The sequence below is a fragment of the Argiope bruennichi genome, chromosome 3 (assembly GCF_947563725.1).
Source record: "Argiope bruennichi chromosome 3, qqArgBrue1.1, whole genome shotgun sequence".
Taxonomy (NCBI): Eukaryota; Metazoa; Arthropoda; class Arachnida; order Araneae; family Araneidae; genus Argiope; species Argiope bruennichi.
The window spans coordinates 74,671,805-74,696,299 of record NC_079153.1 but is presented as its reverse complement, the minus strand read 5'-3'; the positions used below and the strand labels follow the sequence as shown (position 1 = coordinate 74,696,299).

The window sequence follows — 24,495 nt, the reverse complement described above, 5'->3', positions numbered from 1 at the left end:
TTTATAACAATCGTATATCAAATCATTATTTCTGCGTTGGTTGTGTTATTTGTCGAACTAAAAAAAAAAAAAAAATTAAGAGCACAACTATATAATAATAAAAATTTTACAATATTATATTCACTGGTTTTTTTCAATCAAAAAAAGACTATCATCACTCTGTAATTTGGTATTCATTTTTTTAATTTGTTTTATTGTATGTTATTATTCCGATATAGATTTTCAAAGAATAAGTAAAATAAGAAAGAAGGTGAGAAAGGTTTCAAAACATTTCAATAACAGGTTAAAAAAGAAAGTATTTCCACATTTACTTATGTAATTCGATAATAGAAATCAATAAGCATGAAATTGCTTCTATGAACTCATCGTTAACAATCACAGAAGCGCAAACAATACAAAAATAGAAAGATTCACATTTTGATTTTTTTATTGAACATTTTTTTCCTTCAAAATACAATGCCCTTATGTACACTTGTTCACACACACACAATTGTAACAATACTTTTCTTCTTTTATTATAAATACTTTTTTTTATAGAAACATTGGAAAGACATTTGGGATTGTAATGCGATTGGAGACAGATTTTTCGAAAATCGAGAGAGATCTTCTTTCAAAAAATTCAGTCGAATACAAGAAACATTCAGTTCACTTGTTACCTTTAAGATTGCCTTTTATCACAAACATTTCGTTGAAACTCGTTGAAAAACAACAGAAACTTTCTTGTAGACTGCCATAATTATTTGTTTCTTTAAAAAAAACATAGCTTGCTTAAATACATAAGAGAATTAAAAATATAATAAGTCTCATTAGCAGTTGTGTTAGAAGTGAAATAAAAAAAAAATTAATGTTACATATTAACTTTGTAATAATTGAAAAGTAGAATCTTTATCATTAATATAATTGTGTTTTGGTTTTTATTAAATATTAATAGGTAAATTACCCAAAACAGAGATTATACATTAAATGTAATAAATTAATTAAAAAATTTAATGAAATTTGGAAACCTTTTTTTTACTGAGCATCTTTTTTAATTCTTTCCTGTATATATGAATTTCGAGCAATTTATTAAATCAAAATCATTTCTAGTGTTATATTGCCATCTAGTTAAATCTAGTGTACCATTTGTGTAACTGGAAATTCACCAGTTAACACCAAAATTAAGATTACAATTAAACTGAATGCTTCCATACAGATTCCAACATACAAGATAATTTAACCACTTACAAACATTCACATGAGAGTTACTGCATATTTAGAAATATTTTATGATTAATGAGAAGTACTTAAAAAGAGAGAAAGAGAAATGCTTTTAAAAAAATTCCATAAGATGAAATATATTATTACACACAGAATAAATGCTAACTTAACTATAGCTTAAAAATCTAAAATGAGCTAAGACTCTTCAACTGTGACTTAGATGACGTTTCTAATTTAATTTCAGAAATTAATGGATATTTCATGACATTGAGAAAAAAAATTAGTAGAATTGGCTTGTATTTTTACAAAAAACAAACTAAAAACATGAAGAAGCTTAATATTTTCTATATAAAAAATAAAAGTAAGATTTAAAAATTAATAAACAAAAATCGTGATTAAGATTGTTATGCTAATATTTCATACGTCTTTTTGAAAATTAGAAACATACTCTAGAGGAGCACAAAATTCAGATTTTAAATGCTGAATTTCACAATAAAATAAAATAAAATTCTATTTTCATTCAGTAACTAAATTAAATTATAAAAACTACCCTTTAGTATCCCATAATCTTAAAATAAAATGACCAATTTTTATTCACCACAGACTTAATTATTTTAACTGTACTTGAATATGATGTCACACAGAAAATATAATTTGTGAGTAGTGTCAAATCAAGAAAAATAATAATACAGCCAAGCGTTATTTCGTTTCATTAATTAAAAAATATGGTGACACACTCATCCAAATAAATAATAAAAAATAGCCTGTTATTGCAAGATCATTCAGTTATCAAAGCATATAATAATAATTTGATTTATGATAAGAAAATAAATACCAAAATTCTAAATATTCAATACAAAACTTGGCATCATTAAAAATAATTTTTATTACAGAACTATTAAGAATAAATAGATTTAAAAAAAAATTCAAGTTTTAATCTTTTACAGTGAAATCAGAATAGAAAAATGAAATAAATCTATCCTTACTAAATATTGCAAAGAAAATATTTTAAACAAAGATTTTGCCAATATTATAAAACATCAGATTTAGCATATTTGCATAGAATGATATATACATTTATACTTGTGAATTTTATTTGCTTTTTAAACTTGTGTCTTTTTATTCATGTAATTAATAATGATATAACAAAAACATTACTAAATAAGGTAACTAGGCACATTTCAGTCAAAAATTATTATCAATTTCCCATATAAAAATATTTAAATAAATAAATTCAATAAAAAAAAATTTGATGTTTTGAAAATGTAATGTTGATACATTTTTTGAAGATGATAATTTTCTTGTTTTGAACCGAAGAAGATATCCATGAACACATAGTAGTCTTAGATAAGGATTACATGTGTACCCATTACAGTCAAACTATACAGTAAGATGGCAATGCAGATTACACTAAATACTAACAAATAATTCATATTGGAGTAATAATTGTTATCCCAACAAAATAAACTTTAACTAAAGTAAATACATTAGATGACAATGTTTTTAGCCAAATAAAAGATTTTAAGAATATATGAAATTAATACAAAGAATTTAATATCATCAAAAGTGGAAACACACAAGAAATAACATGACATCTTGTTTACAACTATGAAATGTCCGAAAGGGGAATAAACAAAACAGAAATATTCAGACCGACATTTCAAAAACAGCTGAAACATTTATAGATGTTTAGTTGCATATATTTTAGCTTCATGATAAAATATTATTCGAATTTAAAAGAAAGAAACATAACTTCCCTAGTAGTCAAAAACCTAAGGGTACTTAAATGAAGCTGAATACAAGTATCAAGAATCGAAAATATATATATATATAAGTGCAGAATACTATTATAAATGTGCAAGGTAAATTGCGAGACTATAAATTTATTGCTTTGCAAACATTTAATACCCCTTCAATGAGCAAGCTCAAATTGAGAGCTGTATAAGGTACATAAAAAATTCAAATTGATCACATATTTATTTCAGGATGAGCAATGCAGAAATATGACAACATTTTGTTCAGAGTTGAAACATGTAATAAACATATATGTATATATATAGGCCACTAGTGTTTTGATTTTTTTATCTCTACTTTCAGTTCTATACCTTGAATAAACAATTATAACAATCTAACATTTATATATAGTTTGTATTATTATGACTAGCAAACTGGGAAAAACTGTATATTATTAAAATATAATCACTGTTCTAGAAAATAAAATTAATTCTTTATAGTAAAAATGGGCTTGCATAGATATTTATATGCTAAAATCCTAATAATATAACATACAACAATACATATGCACAGCACAAAGTTACACTTAAAACAACTAAATGAAATTCACCAACATTTTTTCTCAAACTTTTATGCACGGCAAATTTAAGCCCTTTCTTCATGAAAAAATGTAATTCATTTCATAAATATTTTATACATATATTAAATTTTGATTTCTGAAATAGAATATAACAATCTGATCACCTAAATATGTGATTATTGTAAAAAGGAGTTGAACAAATAAAAAAATATTACAAAACTTTAATCATATCTTCATTGAGTGTTGTCATAGATTTGAATCTCAAAAATTGAGCATGACATCTGAATTCAAAGGTTCTTACAAAGAGGTACAGTTTATGCTCTGGAAAGTACACAATGATTGCAGTGATTAATTTCTCAAGTCTTAAATTAAGCAGTATTTCATGCAATAAAAAAAAATGAGTCTCTAATGCAAAATGAAATAAATGTCCAGTCATTTAAAACAAATATTTTTCTGATTTATCTATGTTTTGGATGTTATTATATAATTGATTATAATTTATAATAAATTTGCTTATAATGTTGTAATTTCTTTTGCAAAAAATTAAAATAAATATTTAATGCAAATATTATTTATTAATAAAATTTATTTAGCTTAATAAAATCATTAAAAATTATGATAATTAATTAAATCAATGATATGAAATATAAGTTTTCTAAAATCTTTAATGATTAATCAATATTTTTATCATCAAACAACCTAAATCAATAGACAAAGAACTAATATTTAATAACTGATTTATTAAATACAAATTTGTGTTTTCACTCTGTGATAAATACTGTTAATTATTTCTTGAAAAGTTGAAGAGAAATACCTTAAAATTCTTCAAACACTTAAAAAATTTCACTTGGATATTCTATCTTCAGTATAATATTTATCAGAGGTCATAGGTAGGATTCATTGTACAAATAATAATTTTTGATGAAAATAAGATTTACATCCCTTTTCTGTTGATAAGAAAGTCACGATTTTACAACTAAATGCAAATTGAATCATATGAATTGAAATCATTTAGCGTATTGATTCTCTATCTTTAGGCATATACTTCAAAACGGACAAGAAAATCTTAACAGCTGAAGGCTTTAGCAATATGTAATTGAAGTTTTATTCCTAACAAAATCCAATCTAACAGTACTTATGACTAAATAAAAAGTGTTTGTACTAACTGCAGTATACAATTAGGAAACTATTGTGCCCTTTGCAACATACTATTTGAAATAATATCTATTAGAAAAACAACACCAGAGAGGTAAATTTTGAATTTCTATTTCACAGATTTGAAAAACTACCGATAATTTTCAACTTGTTTTTCTCAAGGGAAAAATAAATTTAGAAAACCAAAAGCATACCTATTTAAAACAAAATCCATTTGGATCTTATTTCTATAAAAGATAAAAATAAGTCTTTCAGTTCAATTAGTTTCCAAAAGAAATATATAACCTTTTTAATTATAAATAAAAAAATTCTGTATTTGCTATTTTCATTCGCTTTATTTACTGGAAGTAGATACTCCGCAAACTATTGATTGCAAACTATAGATTGCATATTATATAATAGCAGTTTGTGTAATTTTTTATATTTCTACATTCACATAAAGCTAGCTTACAGAAACTCTTTTTTTCTCCTCTCCCACAAAACTATTGATTATCTATTTAAACATGAACAGTTTTTTTCTATAACATTTAAATGATTAATGATAAAAATTTTAGGAATAATTTTGCTTTAAATTTTTATATTAAATACAAAATATTAAAAAAATAATTTTTTAATTATTTTATAAATATGTAATTTTAATTATTATCACAGATTTCTTAAACAATATAAATTATTAAAAAAACTAAATAAAAAAGATTAGATACTGCTTTAAACATAAACTTACATCCAAGAAAGAACAGATAGGAAAGAAATTATTCTGAAAGCTTAATTTCTTTCTTATATGCATAGCACAAGATTTTGTCTAAGGATTTAGAATATGTGAAGAAACTTTTTAGTGAAATATCTGGCTTTTTACTGCTGCCTTAACAATTGCAAGATCTTGATGCATATGCACTAGCCTATTTATAATACAGATGACAACATCAAAAAATCTTACAAATGAATATATGCATGAATGAAAATGTTAATGCATAACTTTTAAACTTCAAATAATATCATCTGAGTCATTATATTGAGATCATGGAGTCTACAAATATAATACCCTTTTATTGTTGAGCATTTTATTTCTTTAAAAATAACTTCATCAAAAATAAAGCTAATCTTTGTAAACTATATTAGTAAATCGTCATATTAACAAAGGTAGGATATTCCAAGAAAAATAAAAGTATGGAAGCATTTTAAATAAGAAAGGGTTTATGCAATTTTGATACTGACTGATCTTCAGACTGATTTTCAGAAGACATTCCTTTCAGTATCAAAGTTACACTGTTAAAACTTGCAAATTATACATTGAAGAAGACCTTTATAACTGTTTTGTCAAAGGCATTATATTAGAAAAAAATATAGCACAGCTAAGAAATTTACTATTGTAAAAACAAGAAATACTTACAACAATGAAGAATCTTCATAAATAATTGAAAATCATGAATTCATGACTTTAAGACTCTCTATAATGAATTATCTATTACAAAAAAACAATTAAAATGTATTATTGCTTGTTTTTCTGATGATATGGCTTTAAAAAGTTATGTGCGGTTATGCTGATTTCAACAAGCTATACTGCATCACACAGGTAAACCAATAATTAATGATCATGAAAATAAAATAATACATTTAATAAATGTAAATACTTACACTGCAGCAAAATCAAATTTATCCATTCATAAAAAATAAAAAAACTTTTATACTGATTTAAGCCATTGAAAAATATTTTAACACATTATAAACTTGCTGCTGGATGTTTTATTGAAGTTTTTAAACAGTTCACTATTTTATTGCTTGAGACAAAAATCCATGAGTATTTTTCACATGAAAATTTTACTAAATTTTTTTATTAACATGATTTAGGACATACAGGAATCCATACTTTCACTGTACAGAAACCAGACATAATATACAGAATGTACAAATAGGTAATTCAGATAATGCTCAGACATAGTAAAATTGCATGATTAAGGCAAACATCATTTTGGAAGAGACTGGAGCATCAAATACTTACTGCATTTTTCTTTTCTCTTTTTAATACAGAAATAATCAGCTATATCTTTCTACATAGCACTTGGCTGATGGAATGTATCACTCACATATCCTCTGAACTGCTTGAGACAAGACACAGTCAAAAGCTTAAAAAATTAGAGGAATTTCAATGGAAGATTTTTCATTCATGCAACCATATAAATAAATAAGGAGTATATTTTATTAAGTAAAAACACAACATGTGCTTTTGAACTGATATAAATATCTTTTCACAGGTATATATATATGTATACACTTGGCATTTACATTCATCTCTAATACCACACATACAATTCAACATTTCACACAGTGAAATTCCATTCATAAAACAAGTAAAACTGGGTCGTAAAATTGCAAATGAACCACATCACAGTCGGCAAAAATCGTTTATAAGCAGTTCAGAACTATCAATTAAGTAATAATTTCTTTGCTTAAAAGCATCATTCATGAAATTTCCCAAGTTTTTGAAGAACTATGTCAGAAAAGATACATTCAAACATTAGTATTTAGTATATAATACAAGAAATATTACTGTCATATATTGTAATTTTCGAAAAACTAAATGCAAAATTCGGGAAAATCCTTTGAAAGAGTTTTTTAAGCTCATATCTATATAATTATTATTAAAAAGAAACTAATATAATTTTTCAAAATAATACTTTGCCAAAAGAAATAATTTTTAAAATAATACTTAAAAAATAATCTTTAAACAATGACATACAAATATATGGCAACTAAAGGAGAAGAATCATTAAAATCTAAATGAAACTTTGGAATTTTGTTTACATATTAACAACATGCAAAATTGAAGTGCCATTTCAATAATAATAACAAAAATTCAATCACTAAAAACTGGACTAAAAAAAAGCAAGACTGAAAATTTTAATTTTGATATTTTTAATAAAACTAGGATTCAAATTCACTCATTAAAAAAAAAAAAAAAGGAACATGTAGCACAACATGCCACTTCTAAGAAAAATAAAAACTAAATAGTTTTAAGTCTTTCCAATTAAATTCCTTTAGAAAACATAAAATTAAACTTTTACAAGAAATTCATGATTCAGTACGAATATTTCATTCAAAAAATAAAGCCACAAACTTTAAAAAAATATACACTACTTTATAGATTTGATAATCTGGATTGATTAGAAAACATCTCATTCCAGGACATCTCTACAGTATCAAAACTGACTAAGTACGACAACATTTAGCATTTGTATTATCACAAAAAAGGAAGAAAATTGCATATTCATCAGTTCCTTAATTACACAAAGACAATAAATTTACAAATACTGAGGTCAAAAAATGATTTACCATATTTAATTATCACAGTGCAATACAGTGATAATGCATTATACTGTGAATTGGTTCTTTTCAGCAAAATCACGACCTAGTTTCATGAAAATATTGTCACAAGTTCTTCACAGACACTATTACTGAGGGAAGAGAAATCAAAATTTAGGTTTCCGATGCCTAAGTGTCTGGAAGAACTTCTTTTTCTTAACTTTCTCCTCAGAGACAACACTGGATGACGACTCAGAGGAGGCACCTCCATCAGCATTCTCTATAATATTGGAGGAGCTGGCACTTTTCTTCAGTGCCTCAATCACCAAGCTGCCAGGTTTCTTTTTCTTGTCACTCATAATACTGGCACTGATTTTGCGCACAATGTCCGACATCTTGCCATTAGACTGGTCAGTAGTGAGCTGCTGAATCATAGGTTCGGAGTCTTTGCTCTTTTGTACAGGTTCCTCTCCACTGTTCCTAAATAGGAAAAGACTTTTAAATTTGATTTTAGAGATAAATACGCTTATAAATGAGGTGTTGATATTATTTTAATATTAATCAGAAATATATTCTCTCTGCCAATGACAGATTTCCAGCTTAGCAACTGCTTATGGCCTCTGAGCTGCAAGAAGCTATAAGCAAGTTCATTAAAAAAGAATTATCCAAACTGCCAAATAAATACATTTGTAAAATATTAACTATTTTTTCCAAGTATAACTAATTTATGTACATTTCATTAAGTTCAGTTAGCTGTAACAGTTTTTATAAATATAAAACACTTAACCAATTTTAATAATGATGTGCATACTCACGGATGCCACAATCACTCTAAATTACTAGAGTCAAAATAAATAAATAAAAACATATGCATTTCCCCTAAGATACTTAAACAAAGCATAACATGATGATTAAGTTTAATATATATATTTAAATATGAAAATAAATTGATCAGTTTATTAAAAGAGTGAGCCTAATAATGGTCACTGCTTAGAGTTGCAAAATTTTTAAATCCCATTGTTTCTTGTACTTTCCATACCAAAAAGTTATTTAAAAAAAGATGCAATGTATAATTGTTACTTTTTTTAAACATATAGACACAATTTCCTGGAGCAAGTGTGAGTTTAGCTCTTTGAATTAAAAGTAGTTGCAATGCTTTTTAGCAATTCAAAATCAGTTACAGAAAGCAAAATTTTTGTTCGTTCTAAGAAAATCTAAAGACATGCTAAGGGCATTTTTTATTTAAGAATACACAGAATAAGCAGAAAATTTTACATAAAAATATTCTATGTGAAATGATGAAAGTGTTTAACAAAGAAACACAATTTTAACAGCCTCTCAACAGACCCAAAAGTTTGCATAGAGCATGAAAGCATTTGCTTTCTATTATTAAGCTTATATGATGAACCATTGAAATTTTATATTCTGTGGAGTGATAAAAAAAATTCTATATGATCAGAATCATTCTATCTTTATATTTCCACAGACTGTAGATTAAATCTGTATTTATACTTTCAAAAGGTTGACTGAACTTGTCTCTTACCAATCTTAATCACAATCCCCCCCCCCAAAAAAAAAGTAAATCGGTTGTATGTTTACCAAGCCATATCTGTCACTAATTCATTAACCGACGTAAAAAAATTCTTCTTCTTTCATTATATTTAAATAAAAAGAATGCTCATTCTTTTTCAGATAATAAAGAACTTTTTGTTAAATTTTGTGAATATTAGAACTTGTATGTCGTGGCTGGTTCGTAAGTGCTTTCAATAAATAGGCAAATAGAAAACTTAACAGATTTATTTCAGATTCGTTCGAGTTACTCTGCTCAGTAACTCCTTCTCCTCCAAGAGCCAACACCCGAATGACATCACTCTTTTAATTACACTCGCGCTAGTGGTCTAGCGCCATCTATGAACGTTTATTTCCTAACGCTTCAGAATCCAATCACTACATTGTATTTCAACATAAACTGCAAACTGAATCTCTAGCATCAGAGTTTGTAATAATTTTGTTACAGTGTGTTCCAAAATGTATTGAGCAAAATGCATGCCTTCTGATAATAATTGTGCACCATATGAACTTTGTAATATATGAGTAAGACATGAGTGTAAAATTTATGTGTCTAAGTAAAATAAGCAAGTGGATGTCGATACTTATAAGATTATGACAGATTTTTTTTTAATTACAAAAATGAAATGTTAAAGTTCTTGAAAAAGAAAACAGTTGAAAAAACTATGATTTTTATAAGTATAGCAACTATTACTCAGAAATTTTAACAATAAGAAATTTACTTTACAGTATGTATGTAATTTATACTTTGAGAATAAAAATTCTCATGACTTTTGGAATTTTAATATTAAAAAGACATTCTTTTTTTATATATAACTCCTTGTGTGTAGAATTTACTATGTCTTCGTGTGATAATACAATGTTTCTTGTAAGCAAGGTTTCTAAAAAACAAAAAATGTAATTTTGGAAACTATCATTGCATACTGGGTATATAAATAATATGTATAATTTGATATTTTCTGAAAATATATTTGCTGTATTTCAATTTTGGTTTGTTTTATTTTATTTTATTATTACTGAGATATGATTCTGAGCCTTGATTATTGTGAAAATTTGAATGTATAATTTACTTTTTTATGGGGGGGGGGGTAAGGAGAGGGATCTTTCAGTTTCAAATAACTTTTCATAAATAAATCTTACAAAAATTTATTAGTAATTATCTACCAAATTATCTCTAGATCTATCGATTTGTCCTGTAGAGCATCTTACAATTTTATTAAACATGAATGTAACATTATGAAATTTACAATTAATACTCCAGTCTATAAGATTGCCAAATTTGCAATCCTTATTAATATTTTAATTTGAAAAAAATATTATTTATTTGATTTATTAATTGAAATTTGCATCAAAACAAAGCTTAAATAGTCTTACCCATCAACTGTGAACACGGGGCGTTGTGTCTCTGGGCAGGAAGCTAAGGAGGGAGGTGTGACACTTCTCTCAGTGGAGTCATCCTCAACAATAGATAAATCTTCATTGTCTGTCTCAAATGATGATAAGTTTTCCACAGGTCTGTAGCATTCCTTGGGGTAAACTACTCTGGATACGGTGGGAGGGAGAGCAGCACTGTACAAAGAGGGACCCTCTGAAGAAATCTTCTTAGTGAAGGAAGGGCTTGACTTGGAGTAAGTGGGTGGGGGAATGTTGGAGGTTGTACCTAAATAAAAGCAGTCTGCATGAGAATCAAACATTTCTTAACAATCAAGTGGAATGAATGGCACTCAAAGAAAGAGGCTTAGCGTCGGCCTTCTCTGTAAAGGGGAATGGGTATAAGAAACCATTTGGGCCCGTAATTTTTTTTTAAGTTAAAACAAATATATAAACTTGAACTTATATTACTAATGCATATTTATTTAATGCATGATTTTGTTTTTGCCAATACATTAATTGCTTCGGAAAAAATACAATATTTTGCATTTTCTTTTCTGATACTTAATAGAGCAACTACTTTTAAGCGTTTTGAATACATACTTGAATGAAGATAATTCTTTATTAATTTTCTAGGGCATTATAAGTTTGTTCAAACTGTGCATACATTGCTTTAATTAACCAAATCTATTTTGCCTACCCAACGAATGTCGCATAATGATTTCATAATAATATTTAAATACTTTTGTAGAATTTCCTACCTTTTTGCAGAAGCAGAAAATATGCAATAAATGCTGTAATATCTTTAAAAATTTTTTACAATATATATTACTGGAAGTAGTATCACAAATTAGAAGATTAAAAGAGTGCGATAAGAAAGGCACACAGTTTGCATGAAGATTTAGAGCAATTATTCTAGATTGTACACTTTTATATTTCTCTTTCATGTTGCTACCGATGTCGTTTGCCTGCCCTCTACAATTCAAAATATCTAAATCAAGAAAGTTCATTTAATCCTTTGAATAGTTTTTGTTAGTTCTTCTCTAATCACTTCAGTTACTTCAATAAACTTTATAAATGACTCATTTAGCTTTTTAATCTTTTTTCTATATGTCTCATAATGATTGAAGTTTATTTCTTTTGAGAAATATCAGGAGTACAATCCATTTGGATACTATAATACATGGCCGCTTTTATATCGTCTTTAATTTTGTTACGGACTTGATTTCCTCACGACGTAAGAAAACGCTCAGCCAGTCACATGTAAACAAATTAGTATATATACTTCCAGAACATTAATCTATTATTGTTCAGAACATTAATTTAGTTCTTAATCAAGCTGGGGCCCCTCAATCACGGGGCCCCAGTGCATTGCATCTGTAGCACCCCCTACATGGCCGGCCCTGAAGAGGTTATACTTCCTTCTAAATTAGTCACTTAATATTTATTACTTAATATGAATATCTTTCTTGAAGCAGCTTATATTTTTTGCAGAATATAACAATAACAGTAAAGCTGAAAAATTAGATGTTTTTTTAAAAATACATAAAATAAATCAGATTTTGATAATAATCAAATAAATTATAAATCAAAGAGCTATAAAAACATGATTATTTAACAAGAAAATGAATGCATAAAATAACTTTTACTAAGATGGAATGGTTTTCAGTTTTTTTTTTTTTTTTTTTTTTTTTTTTGCATGACTTGTTATCATTGCTTTGGGTCACATGTAGAAAAACTATCTCAGGTATTAAAACAATTAATAAATGACGTTATTGGCTCACCAGCATTTTATAACAAAATTAAAACTAAAAAGTCTGAAACAATGTAAAAACTGTTTGATTTTTGTATGACATAAAAGCATATTACTTCATTGAAAATTGAAAGATAATAAAATAGAAAAAGAACTGAAAGAAAATGAAATTGAAGAAGAATTGAAAGAAAATGTGGATATTATTATATAACACAGCATTAATAAAACAAAGTAATTTATGCTTTAAAGATGAAATGAATGATAGAAAATCAAAAGAGAGTTATATACTTGATTTCAAAATAATAATAATAAATTAGCTTCTGATGATGATAAGATGTTATCTTATCCTTGTTTAGGATTCAGACACCATTTCTTTTCTTTTCTTTCTTTTCTATTTTTTTTTTTTTTTTTTTTTTTAGAAATATTAACTGGGTTTTGAAATATTCTAAGACATTTTAAGCATTTTCAGAGCTCTCAAGCCTAATCAGTGATGCAATAACTTTTTAATGAATCACAACTTATAAATCCATTAATCATATATTCTCTAACATTTAGTAATTTCCTATGCATTGTAAAAAATTAAGCACTAAATGCATCCTAAGTTAAATTTATTTTTAAAAAAAAATATGTTTAATCACGATATATGAATTTTAGAAAAAATTAACAGACTATACTTTAGAGAATACTTAAAAATTTACTTTTTATATATTGTTCCATGCCTTTTCATTCATTAAAATATAAAATGCAGCACTTTCATTATATCATCTATTCACTTGCAGCCTTTACTAATATTATCACCAACATCAACATTAATTTACAAAGTACCTCAAAAATAATTTTTTTCTTAAAATAGGTGCACAGTTTCATGCTTTTTCATTCATTAAAATATTAAACATGCTACTTGCATTATATCGTCTACTCACTTCCAATATTTACTGACTGGGGTAAAATCAAACACAGCTCACCATTTCTGGAGGTGGAAGGTCCATAAATGGCAGGACTGTGGGCTGCTGGAGTAAGGGAAATACCGCTGTCTCGGTGAATGAGAAAGCGCTTTCCTTTAAAGCTTAGTCTCTCAGTAGTTTTAGTGGAAGTTACAGAAGCTGTTAGAAGAGGAGACAGGAGAAAGGCAGGCAAAGGAAATGAAGAAGATAAAGACACACATTAAATGTAGGGTCAAGAACACCATGCTGCACACAGAAGAACATTCACATTGTAGGTGGCAGACAAAAATGAAAGTAATACATTTTGAGAGTTAGTACTGTAATATAGGTGCCAATACCCTCGTTTTTTATTACTTTTCTTTAATAAATTCATCAAATTAATACATTTGGAAATCGACTACCCAAATAAATAGGGAAATGATTAGAAGAGAATTAATTGCATTATTAGTTTATTCTCCCAATTCAAATGTGTAGTTCATTCTTTATACACTTACAATTTATCAAATTATTCTGTTATTTGAAAATGAGAAGATTCTCCCCCAAAAAACACACATTTATTTAATGAAATGAAATAATCACAAATCAAGAAATAACACTAATCTGAAAAATGATCTATGAAAATGAAACAAAGTGGCAAAAATAAAATGCTTCCATTAAGAACACAAAAAGGGAACAAATTAATCAGTGTTTTTTGATGAAGATTAATTATTATTTTATATTAGTATTCTTCATGAACTGATAAAAACTGATTACATAAAAATTAGTGAAATTAGGAAGAAGATTTTTCTCTAATGATTGAAATAAATTGAATATTAGAAAAATGAAGAGAAGCAAATCATCAAAAATTTTCTTCTTCCATCTTATTATTAAATTATAATTAAGACGTAACAAATTCATTATTTTATATGGAAAAAGTTAAAATAATTTTAGAAGGGATTATTTTCCTCTGAATAATAACATCAGTATGAAATGAAGTAATAAAATGTGTCATTGACTTAAATTGCTAAAAAAAATGATTTAAAAAAATAAGGTTGTGTAGGTAAGAACTAACAGAAAAGAAAAGTTGGACAAATCCATATTTTTATAATTCTTCAGAATAGAAAAACTTAGATTTAAGAATTCATTTTTTTACAAGTAGAAAAAACCTTTCAGATATCTGTATATTTCATGGAATTATTAAATATAGCATAGTTATACAATTATTATTATTAAGAAATCATTAATAAATATTGTTTATGATATGAATTTTACACAATAATGTCTTTTTTCCTCCTTATTAAGGAAATTCTTAGTCACAACAATGTAGAATGCTATTAAATAAGCTTTGCATTTCTGTTTTAGTTCCCCTCCCCCCCCCCAAAAAAAATGAACATCAACTAACACATATATGCAATGTAGTCCTAGAATTTTAACAATTCATTTACATAAAAATGTCACAAAGTTTATATGTAATATGCATAATTCATGAGTATTTCAATAAAAATTATTTTAAAAAATTGCTATAGATATTTTGAATAGAATTTATCTGTAAACAAAATTTTGACAAAATATAGATAATGATATGAGTAAGCAATCAATTACAATTAGAGGTTAAACCAACTAAATTAAATGGGATCCAAGTTATATTCGATTAAAGAGAAAGCAAGTATGCAAGCAGTACATTAAATCAAGGATTTTGCAGTTCCAAATTCAGAACAATCACAACAATGAGAAGAGTAAGAGTAAGTATGATTCAAGGTCATACTCATTCACTACATAAAGATATATAAGAAAGAAATTTTAAGAGCATAATTTCAAGATAAATATTTAAATAAAAAATATTTTGAAATAAATCTTTCTCTTCAAAAACTGATGTTTGTACTGAGCCTGAGATGTGTGTAATTGAATAATAATTTAAAAAGAATCTCAGATTTCTTCTCAGGAAGAAAACTTTCCAAAACTTGTAGTCATTTTCTTTATTCTCATACTCTTTTGATATAAAGGGTATATTATTTTCTTTACTCTTTTCTTCCAAAATATTTAAACTTCTTTTAAATAAGTGAACTGAAAATACATTAAGGAACACATACTTACACTTCTGCTACACAAATGAACAAAATACTGCTGAATTGATGAAAGTAACTTTAGCACTTAAAGTTTTTAAGTTCATTTTTGTCCACCATAGAATTATAAAAAAACCAGGAGAGCACAATATTATATTGTTATGAAGTATTTGGGGAAAATTATTTTTCAAAATATGGAAATTTAATAATTACTTTGAACAACTCCTACATAAGGAGGAGGACTTTCTTCACGGAGGGTTGTGTCACTACTGCTTAAGCTCAGGGTACTCAAACCTGAAATATTAACAATTTATTTACATTTTCCATGTAAATAAAAATAATGTTTTAAAAAATGTAATAATATATGACAGTATTATATAAAGGAAAAAGAACAAAGATATATTTTAATAACATGTGGGAAAACAGTATTGAAATTCAGTTTCTGATTTTTTATGACTTATGCTTTTCAAGATTATAAAAAAAAACTGACAATAGAAGGAACAAAATTTTTAAGGAGTACACAGGCTCTCAGTCTACAACCACCTACACTAATAAAATCGTTTAAAACTGCCAAATTATTTTAACTTTTTAATTAGACAATAAAATTCTGAAAAAAGAAAAGTTTATCATATTTTTAGCATTATATGATAAATCAATTTTCCATGAATACAAAATAAACTAAACAAGCTCATCAGAAAACAGATGTAAAATCTTCAGTATTATTCATGAAAAAACATTTTAAAAAATTAGAAATCTTTTTCTAACTGTTATAATCATTTCAAACCATTTTCCAGCAAATTCTACAAATGCCTTGAAGCTAAAATGTTTTTGTTTACAATGTTTTTTCCACCTAAGTAAACTTATGAATTAAATGCATCAGAAATTTTTTATATGAAAGAAAAAAATTGTACAAACAAGAGTTTTAATTGTGGAAAGTAAAATATATATATATATATATATATATATATATATATATATATATATATATATATATATATATATATATATATATATATATATATATATATAACAGTTTAAAACCTATAAAGAAAAAGAGTGATTTCAGTAACTAAATAAAGGCATTAAAAATTAGATTCATAAGACTTTTTTCTCTCAGTGTTTATAATGACCAAACTAGGGAAATGAAGTTGAACAATTTCAAAGGTTTGAATACAAAATGAGATTTGACAATTACTTAGATTACAATTGCCTGTAATTTTAAAATCTTTCCCTTCTAAATAATAATAATTTTAAATTTACATATTTTTTTTTATTTCTAAGACAGAATTAATTTTCTTGAAATGTGCAAATCCTTTAAAATAATGTAACTAATGAGATTTATTTCAGAGATGAATTTTCCAATTTGTCAAATTATAATCTGGCACAAAAATTTATGTACAATGAAAGATAAATATTATTAAACTGCAAGAAATAAGAGTCTGTATAATTATCTTCATTCATCAGGCTAAAAAAAGGGATAGCAAAAGGAACCTTAATGGATTAATTTGAATATAATATCAAAATAATGAAAATTTTCACAAGACATTAAAAAAAAGTCTAAAATGAAAAAATGGTAAATAGTTATACAATCAGAATATCAACAATGAAAGACGATTTAATATATTGTATGTTTCTCCAAAAAGGAATTAATTTTTAAACTAGAAAAAAAAAATTCTTTTTTTTAAAAACAGTTATAAAACTACAAATAATCAATATTATAACGGTATATATAATACTGTAATTTAATTATTTAATTTATGTAACATCTTCTTACCTGAATGAGTACTCCCTACAGTACCATTTCCTTTCCCAGATTTAAGAATATTCTCTAGAAACGTGAGGCCAGGGTTTAAAATGATAGGCACTCCACACAACACCTCAATCTGCTTCCAACGGTGCATTCGCTCTTGAAGGTCATTGGTAACTTCAAATAGAGCAGATCTGCAAAAATGCATTAATTTATTCTAAACAGAATTTTAGTTATATATCACAGAATCAAAGACTAAAATGGCATTTTTTAAAAAGCAAATAAATTAGAAAAAAGATATAATGAAATTTTTTTTCTTGGAATGAATATGGAACTTATCTGTTTAGTGATTTAAGAAAATTATATTAAATACCTTATTAACAGGGTTAAATTTAAATATCAACACAAATTCGAGTAAGATATAATGCCAGTTATGGCTTCAATGATTTGATAACAATTCCAGTGAATGTTCTGGTAAGCTCATCTTGATTTTTTATTTTATGAATTTCCATGTCACAAAATGATTTCTTCTAAGAAACATCAGTGCTTTTAATAGGTGATTAATTTTAGTTTCCCAGGGGAGTTGGGGTATGTTTTCTAGATATTAATAAGTGATTGGACTTTCCCAATAGACTATAATGCCTCTCTGGAAATGAAGAAACAAAAATATAATTTGAGACCTTGGCTTGGGAGAAAGGCATTTCCTTATATCTTATTACAAAAATTCTTGCACAGAAAAAAATCCTTTGTTCAGTGTACAAGTTTTGATTCAAAATACAAAGAAGTTTTAATAAACTTCATTGTAGTCAATCATTAAAAGTAACATATTTTCTTGAATAGCTTGGAAAGCTGAATGAGGATGGAATATATCATTAGTAAGCATCCGCAAAAGAAAAAGACAATAAGATTTCCATTTTCAATGAAACAGGACTATAATACATTTAAAAAAAACAATTAAAATCAATATTGACAAACAGAATTTGAATACAACAGACTCTTGATTATTTAATGAAGTTAAATTAAAAAATTCTCTGCAATAAAATGAGAATTAATTTATTTTCATAAAGCATTACTTTTTCAAAAATTAAATGCTGTCAAGTTTTGATGATGCATAATGATTTAATTTTACATAATCATTAATGAACCATAAAATAATTTTAAATAAAATCTCAAAGATTCAACATTAATTTGCAAGTCATTAATATAACAACTTAAAGTTAATGATCTGTTATTAAGAATTTGAATGTATTTATGCAACACAATGAACACGATTTTAAGTTTCTTGCAAGGAAATTTATCTTAAAATATGAGCAACACTTTTATTTCTTCAGGAGTTCTTTTCCAAAAATAAATTTTTTTTAACCAACAATATAGTATATAAAAAACATTTAGAATATATAAGCTAGCACTCAGAGAATAGAAAATATGAATATGATGAAGTTATTGTACAAAAGAAATGTTTTTAATCTGGCACAAGGGATAGGGAAAGAATCATTTATAGAATTCTAGCTAGTCAGTTTTTGTTATTTGTTTTGCCCTCCTCTTTATTAGTCTGGACAGAATAAGTTAATGCATCTTAATAATAAATATACTTTATTATTCAATTAATATATTGTTAAAAAATTGATATACATCCCAATATAATATATGAATAATTTTACATAGTAAAACTATTGATAATACAACTAAAGTGTAAACAATATTATTTTTTCAGATACCTCTTCAACATTGGTAAAGGAGAAGACCAAATAGGAAATATATCAAACTGATATTTCACAAAATTTAACAACAAAGATTGGATAGTTAGGAGAAGAAATAATTGTTGCAAACATAAGATGATACATTGGCAATTTAACAGCTACACATAGTTTAAATATATTTTTTTTTAATACAGCGTAAAAATAAATGCAATTTTTTCAAATATTTTATGGAATTATATAATATTAACAATTGTCAAGAAGTATATTTTGGAGTATTTTAAAATATCTTCAAATAATAAGGCTAATATAAAAAAATATACTTACTTGGCTTTTACAATACGATCATCTACATCATCTATAGAGCTACCATGAGCTATTCTAAATGCACCCATAAAAGTAGCTCTTTTTTTACTCAATTTTTCACACTGAAATGAAAATGACACACAAATGAGTTTCATTTTGAAACAGTACATACTCACAAAAAAATAATATAGTACAATTTGTAGAGGAATTTACTGAATTGGAATGACTTTGATCATACCTCTAAATCATTTGATTTAAGCACCCTTGATCATTTGATTCAGTTAACTATAATTGATATGTTCATACTTATTTTCAAGCATATACAGTATATTATTAAAAACACTGATGTAAGCACCGAATTGAAGTAAGACAAAAATATATTATGTATTTGAAATAAAATTATACTCAGATCATTTTAAAACTGTTTAAACATCAGTCATTAGATTTTTCAAAACTTTTATTCCAATATATAAGTGTGAGAGGACTGGAAAATACCAAAAGATTGTACATTTCAAAAAAAATATCAAGACAATTTTTGGATATCATGGTAATAATATCAGAACAAAATGTAAAACTTTTGACTTTCCGATGAAGCGTGCACAAAAATGCATGGCAGAGGCAATATCTGTCGGAAATCTGGATATCTGGAATTATATTATTACTGAAGCAAATCATAATTATAGTTCTATGATTTTACTTTCACATTTTATGTTTCCAATAATTATACTTTCTAGAAAATTTCATTTTAATAACTTTTAAGTAATTTAAGGTTTTAAATGTTCTAGAAAATGAAATAAGGTAAAAATTAAGAAAAACAAACAAACAAAAAAGTTAAATTAATTTATGCAAAATGCATAGCTTTTATAAAAAATTCAGAGAATAAATAGTTCGTAATAATATTGTTTCCTTAAATATCAGATGTTACTTACCCCTTCTTTTGCTGCCTGTAGCTGTTGCTCGGCAATAGCTTTCTTAGCATTGTAATTTTTTAACTCTAATTCATGAGTGAGTTGTAGCCACTGTTGCAGTTTTGTGGGTGCTACCCAATGCCTGGCCTCCAATTTTTTCTCTGCTTCACGCAAATCATTGCGAGCTAACTGCAGTTCACGTTCCAATTCAAGCAGTCGGGCCTGATCACCTACTTCACCTCCTTCACACATGGCATGATCTAAATATTTCTGCTGAAAGAAAAAAAAATGCATGGTATTTAGAAGATGAGCATGACAAAAGAAATATAAGAAATTTCAAATTTCAGGTGAATTTTATATATAGTCTATAATGGCAGTTTTCGCAAAAGTAAGTAATAGAAAAACAGATTAAATTGTGCACAATGAAATAATTTAAATCTTTTTTTTTTTAAATGTGCATATTAGTCGAATTTTTTAAAATCGCATTGCTTTTCTTCTGAAAATTGATTTTTCACCCAATTTCATTAACTTTTTAAAAAATCTATACAAGTTCATCTCATAAGAAGTTTTTATTTATTAAAACAAAGTGATGCTTTTAAATTTTGATTTATATAAGATATTACTGCATTTTCTGGGTGTAGAAAGCCATAGTAAAGAGATTATAATAATTCAACAGAATAAATTGAATTTTACATAAATGAATAATAATGTGATATTAAAAATGTTTTGAAAATTGGTAGATTAATCCAAAGTCATCTTTCTGAATTAGTCATCTGCAGAATGTTCTTGTTAAAAGAATCAAAAATTGATCTTCTGATATCAAAATCGATTCTTTGAATATCCTAAACAAGAGATAGAATTTTAAGCCAAGGAACATATATAGACAAGTATACCATAACAAATCAAAGATTCCAGAACCTTGTTAGTTCAAGGATTCAGTTTCTGCAGATATATGTGCTAGAGAGAAAAACCCACATGCCAAAGATTAAAACCTCAGAATAGCTGCCTTCCTATAACAACCTGCTTGTTGACTGGAAACTGCTAAAGTTACATGATCACTGTGGGACACTGAACTGTTATTTCCAGTGCATAAGATTTTGTTGAATACAGTTAGAACAATAAAAGGGCTTAAGAACAAGTAATATTCTTGATCAAAGGGCATAAGATCTGGAGCATGTGGATCGAGCTGTCATCTTACAATTCAAAGTAAAAAAATTAAATAAAGGTTAATTAATTAATTAAGTACTAATTTTCAAAATAAGCAGACAAAAAAAAAATATTTTCAAAATATAAAAAAAAAATAATCAAAATTGATCAAAAAATTAAAATAAACTTAAAAGATACACAGTATTTTCAAAAGAGAGAAACAAATGAAACAAAAACAATAAAATTCACACACAAAAAAAATCCCCCATAAAAATACACAAAACATTTCCATAATGTGGAAAAGAAAATATTGAGGTACAATAGTAACCGAGATGTCTTTTAGACCAAGAAATATAGTATTTAAAAAGCATTTCAGTTGCTAAAAAATGAGTGGGATTTTTAGTTAGTTAAGTTAGGACATAAAATTTTGATCTTATAAAGGCAATGTATGACAAATCAGAATGAGATATAATAAGCAGCATATTTAGTGTGCGTAATAAGAGAGGACATTTAAAAGTCATCTATTACAGTTTAAAATAAATAGAACACTTAGTGTTATTTTCTCCAATAGGATTATTCCAGTAGACATTATGGCAATTTAAGGGCATGAAATGGCAGGTAAACATAATAATATATTTCATGCAATATTTTAAAAATTAAAGTACTAAAAATGAAGTACATGCAAGAAATGAATATTACATGATGGCTCTGGACTTGAAAAGCCCAAATATGTGCAATAGGCTTTTGTCCATATATAAATTATTGTCTTGTATTAAAAGGGGAGTCAATGGAGGATTCTTTTTCATTGCTGGAGTTCAATTTGGAATATGTTCTTGAGGGTTGGGCTTTAATTAAGAAAGGGCTTCTTGAGGAACAAGACAAGTCATTTATTATTTTATTTCTTATTTACTTGTTAAACCAAACTAATTTCCACTACAGAGGTCAATTGGATGCCATTTTTTTTAAGTGGTAGGAGGCTGTAAGGGAACAGTTGTTTGATAATGCATAAGGCTCTCTTAAGAAATATACAGATAGAAAATTTCATTCCTTATCTTATAATTATCTTGATATTTAATTCCAGAAATTTTTCACTACATTTCTTTTTAAATACCACATGCTATTGGACAACCTTTCTATAAGAAACTAATATATATTTCAAAGTCACTTATTCTTAAATATGAAAAATTGAAAATTTTTCAATTATGAAATAAGATTCATTAAATTTGTGCTTAAAGGAAAGAAATATTTGATGAGTGCAAAATATTGAAATCACATTATATGAATTCTTTCTAAGTAGCCATCTTGTAGATTCAAAGCAGTCAAAACATTTTTGTAATTAATGAATCGAACAAAAGTTAAGGTCTGTTTATTTGAAATAAATCTGATTATTTTGAAACAATCCACATAAATATTTATTACTAAAACTTCAAAGAGATGTAATGCATAATAGAACTTGCTGTCAAAGCTTTCGAATATAAATATTCTTGATTTCAATTATTTGCAAGCAGTAATCTAACGAAAACTATTAAATTTACATCTATTTATCGGAAATATTTTTTATTCATGCAGACTTAAGATTGCACATTTAAAAAATAAATGCATTGAAATATGCTCAAATTAATACCCAAAAAATAAAAATAAATTTCCTTTCCTAATAACAATGTCTTGAAAACATAAATATGGCCCTATCCATTTTTTTTAGTAAAGATAAATGCATTCGTTATAATATTTTTTTAAAATCACTGTATTTCAATAAAAATCAGAGCATTTGCTTTGTGTTAAACTTACTCATGGAAAAAAGTTTGGTTATTTTGAAACAATCCTAAAAATATTTATTATCTAAACTTTAAAAAGACGTTACATATATTAGAACTTGTTGTCATAGCTTTCAAATATAAATATTCCTAGTTTCAATTATTTGCAAGCAGTACTCTAATGAAATTTATTAAATAGACATAGAACCATATTTATAAAATAATACTAATTTTTGTAAATCAAAAGACAATTTTTAAATAAATCTTTACAAACTCATACTCTAGCTATAGAAATTTCATCTTGAAGTCTCCTCTCAAGATCTTGTTTCTCAATGCTGACAATTTCTTGCTCCTGCCTGGCTTTACTTAATCTATAAATAAATAGTAGCAATATATTAAAAATATGAAAAATAGCAACCAAAATATCCAGAAAATATTTGAAAACACAGTATATATGAAAAGAAATATTTGTTAAATAATAACTTGTTTATCAGTTCAATTTTTCCAATCAATTTTCAGGAGCAGTATTAAAAAAACGATGTCCTTAAAAATATAACCTACAGAAAACATTCATTCCACTGAGATCACCTACTTAATTCTTCATTCTAAAAAATTATGAGAAACATTAAAATGGCATTCAAATATCTAAGGGAAGTACGATTTTTGCATCAGATTATTAGTAATGATGAAAAAGAAGAAAACTCTATTTTAATTTCTGAATGGACAATACAATTCAAACAAACATATACTGCTAGTTAATAAAGATAAAATAAAAATTGGTAATAATTAGATTTTATGAGTAGTCAAATATCAGAGTCAATATGAAGCTACATGAAACAAACAACAATCTGAGAAACAAAACGTAAAAAAAATTTACAATCTGAAACCTGAAGGTGTCTGCTTTCAAAAAGAAACATCAATTTAATATTTTTTATGCTGATTATATCTAATTGTTAATTCAAAATCAATACACATCACACCAATGGCATGATGTTATTACATTCTTTTTAGCCCATCTACTTGAGTCAATCATGTACAAATACTCTGGGCTAGTTTCACTCTATTCACCTCAGTCAGCATCTTGCTAGATTACCTTGAAAATGCCTCGATTTCGAACCTCTCCTTCCCCACCCACATTCCAAATGGCACAAATAAAAATCAAATGGGTTGGGCATCAGACCTTCTGTTCTCCACACCGATTTTGACAATTTTCAGGTTGATGACCATTTTGGCGTGGGATGATCGTGAATAACAGGTCTAACAGTATATCCTTTGTCTTTTTCAGATTAAAT

At 26.3% G+C, this 24,495-nt stretch overlaps 1 protein-coding gene across 3 annotated transcripts in view; it reads right to left on the bottom strand.

The window, feature by feature from the left end:
* Positions 1–409: 409 nt before the first annotated feature.
* The window catches only part of LOC129963107 (stromal interaction molecule homolog), a 110,029-nt gene continuing 85,943 nt past the window's right edge, over positions 410–24,495 (bottom strand). Inside the window, exons 7-14 of one of the 3 annotated variants that reach the window (XM_056077179.1) lie at positions 23,484–23,574; positions 20,325–20,576; positions 19,417–19,517; positions 17,420–17,586; positions 15,859–15,939; positions 13,625–13,762; positions 10,910–11,195; positions 410–8,446 (exon numbers count right to left, since the gene is read on the bottom strand). In XM_056077179.1, coding sequence (XP_055933154.1) covers positions 8,134–8,446; positions 10,910–11,195; positions 13,625–13,762; positions 15,859–15,939; positions 17,420–17,586; positions 19,417–19,517; positions 20,325–20,576; positions 23,484–23,574 — 1,429 coding nt within the window. In that variant the 3' untranslated portion in view covers positions 410–8,133. The remainder of the gene's footprint in view (positions 8,447–10,909; positions 11,196–13,624; positions 13,763–15,858; positions 15,940–17,419; positions 17,587–19,416; positions 19,518–20,324; positions 20,577–23,483; positions 23,575–24,495) is intronic. The other 2 variants (XM_056077180.1, XM_056077181.1) reach the window with 2 other exon arrangements.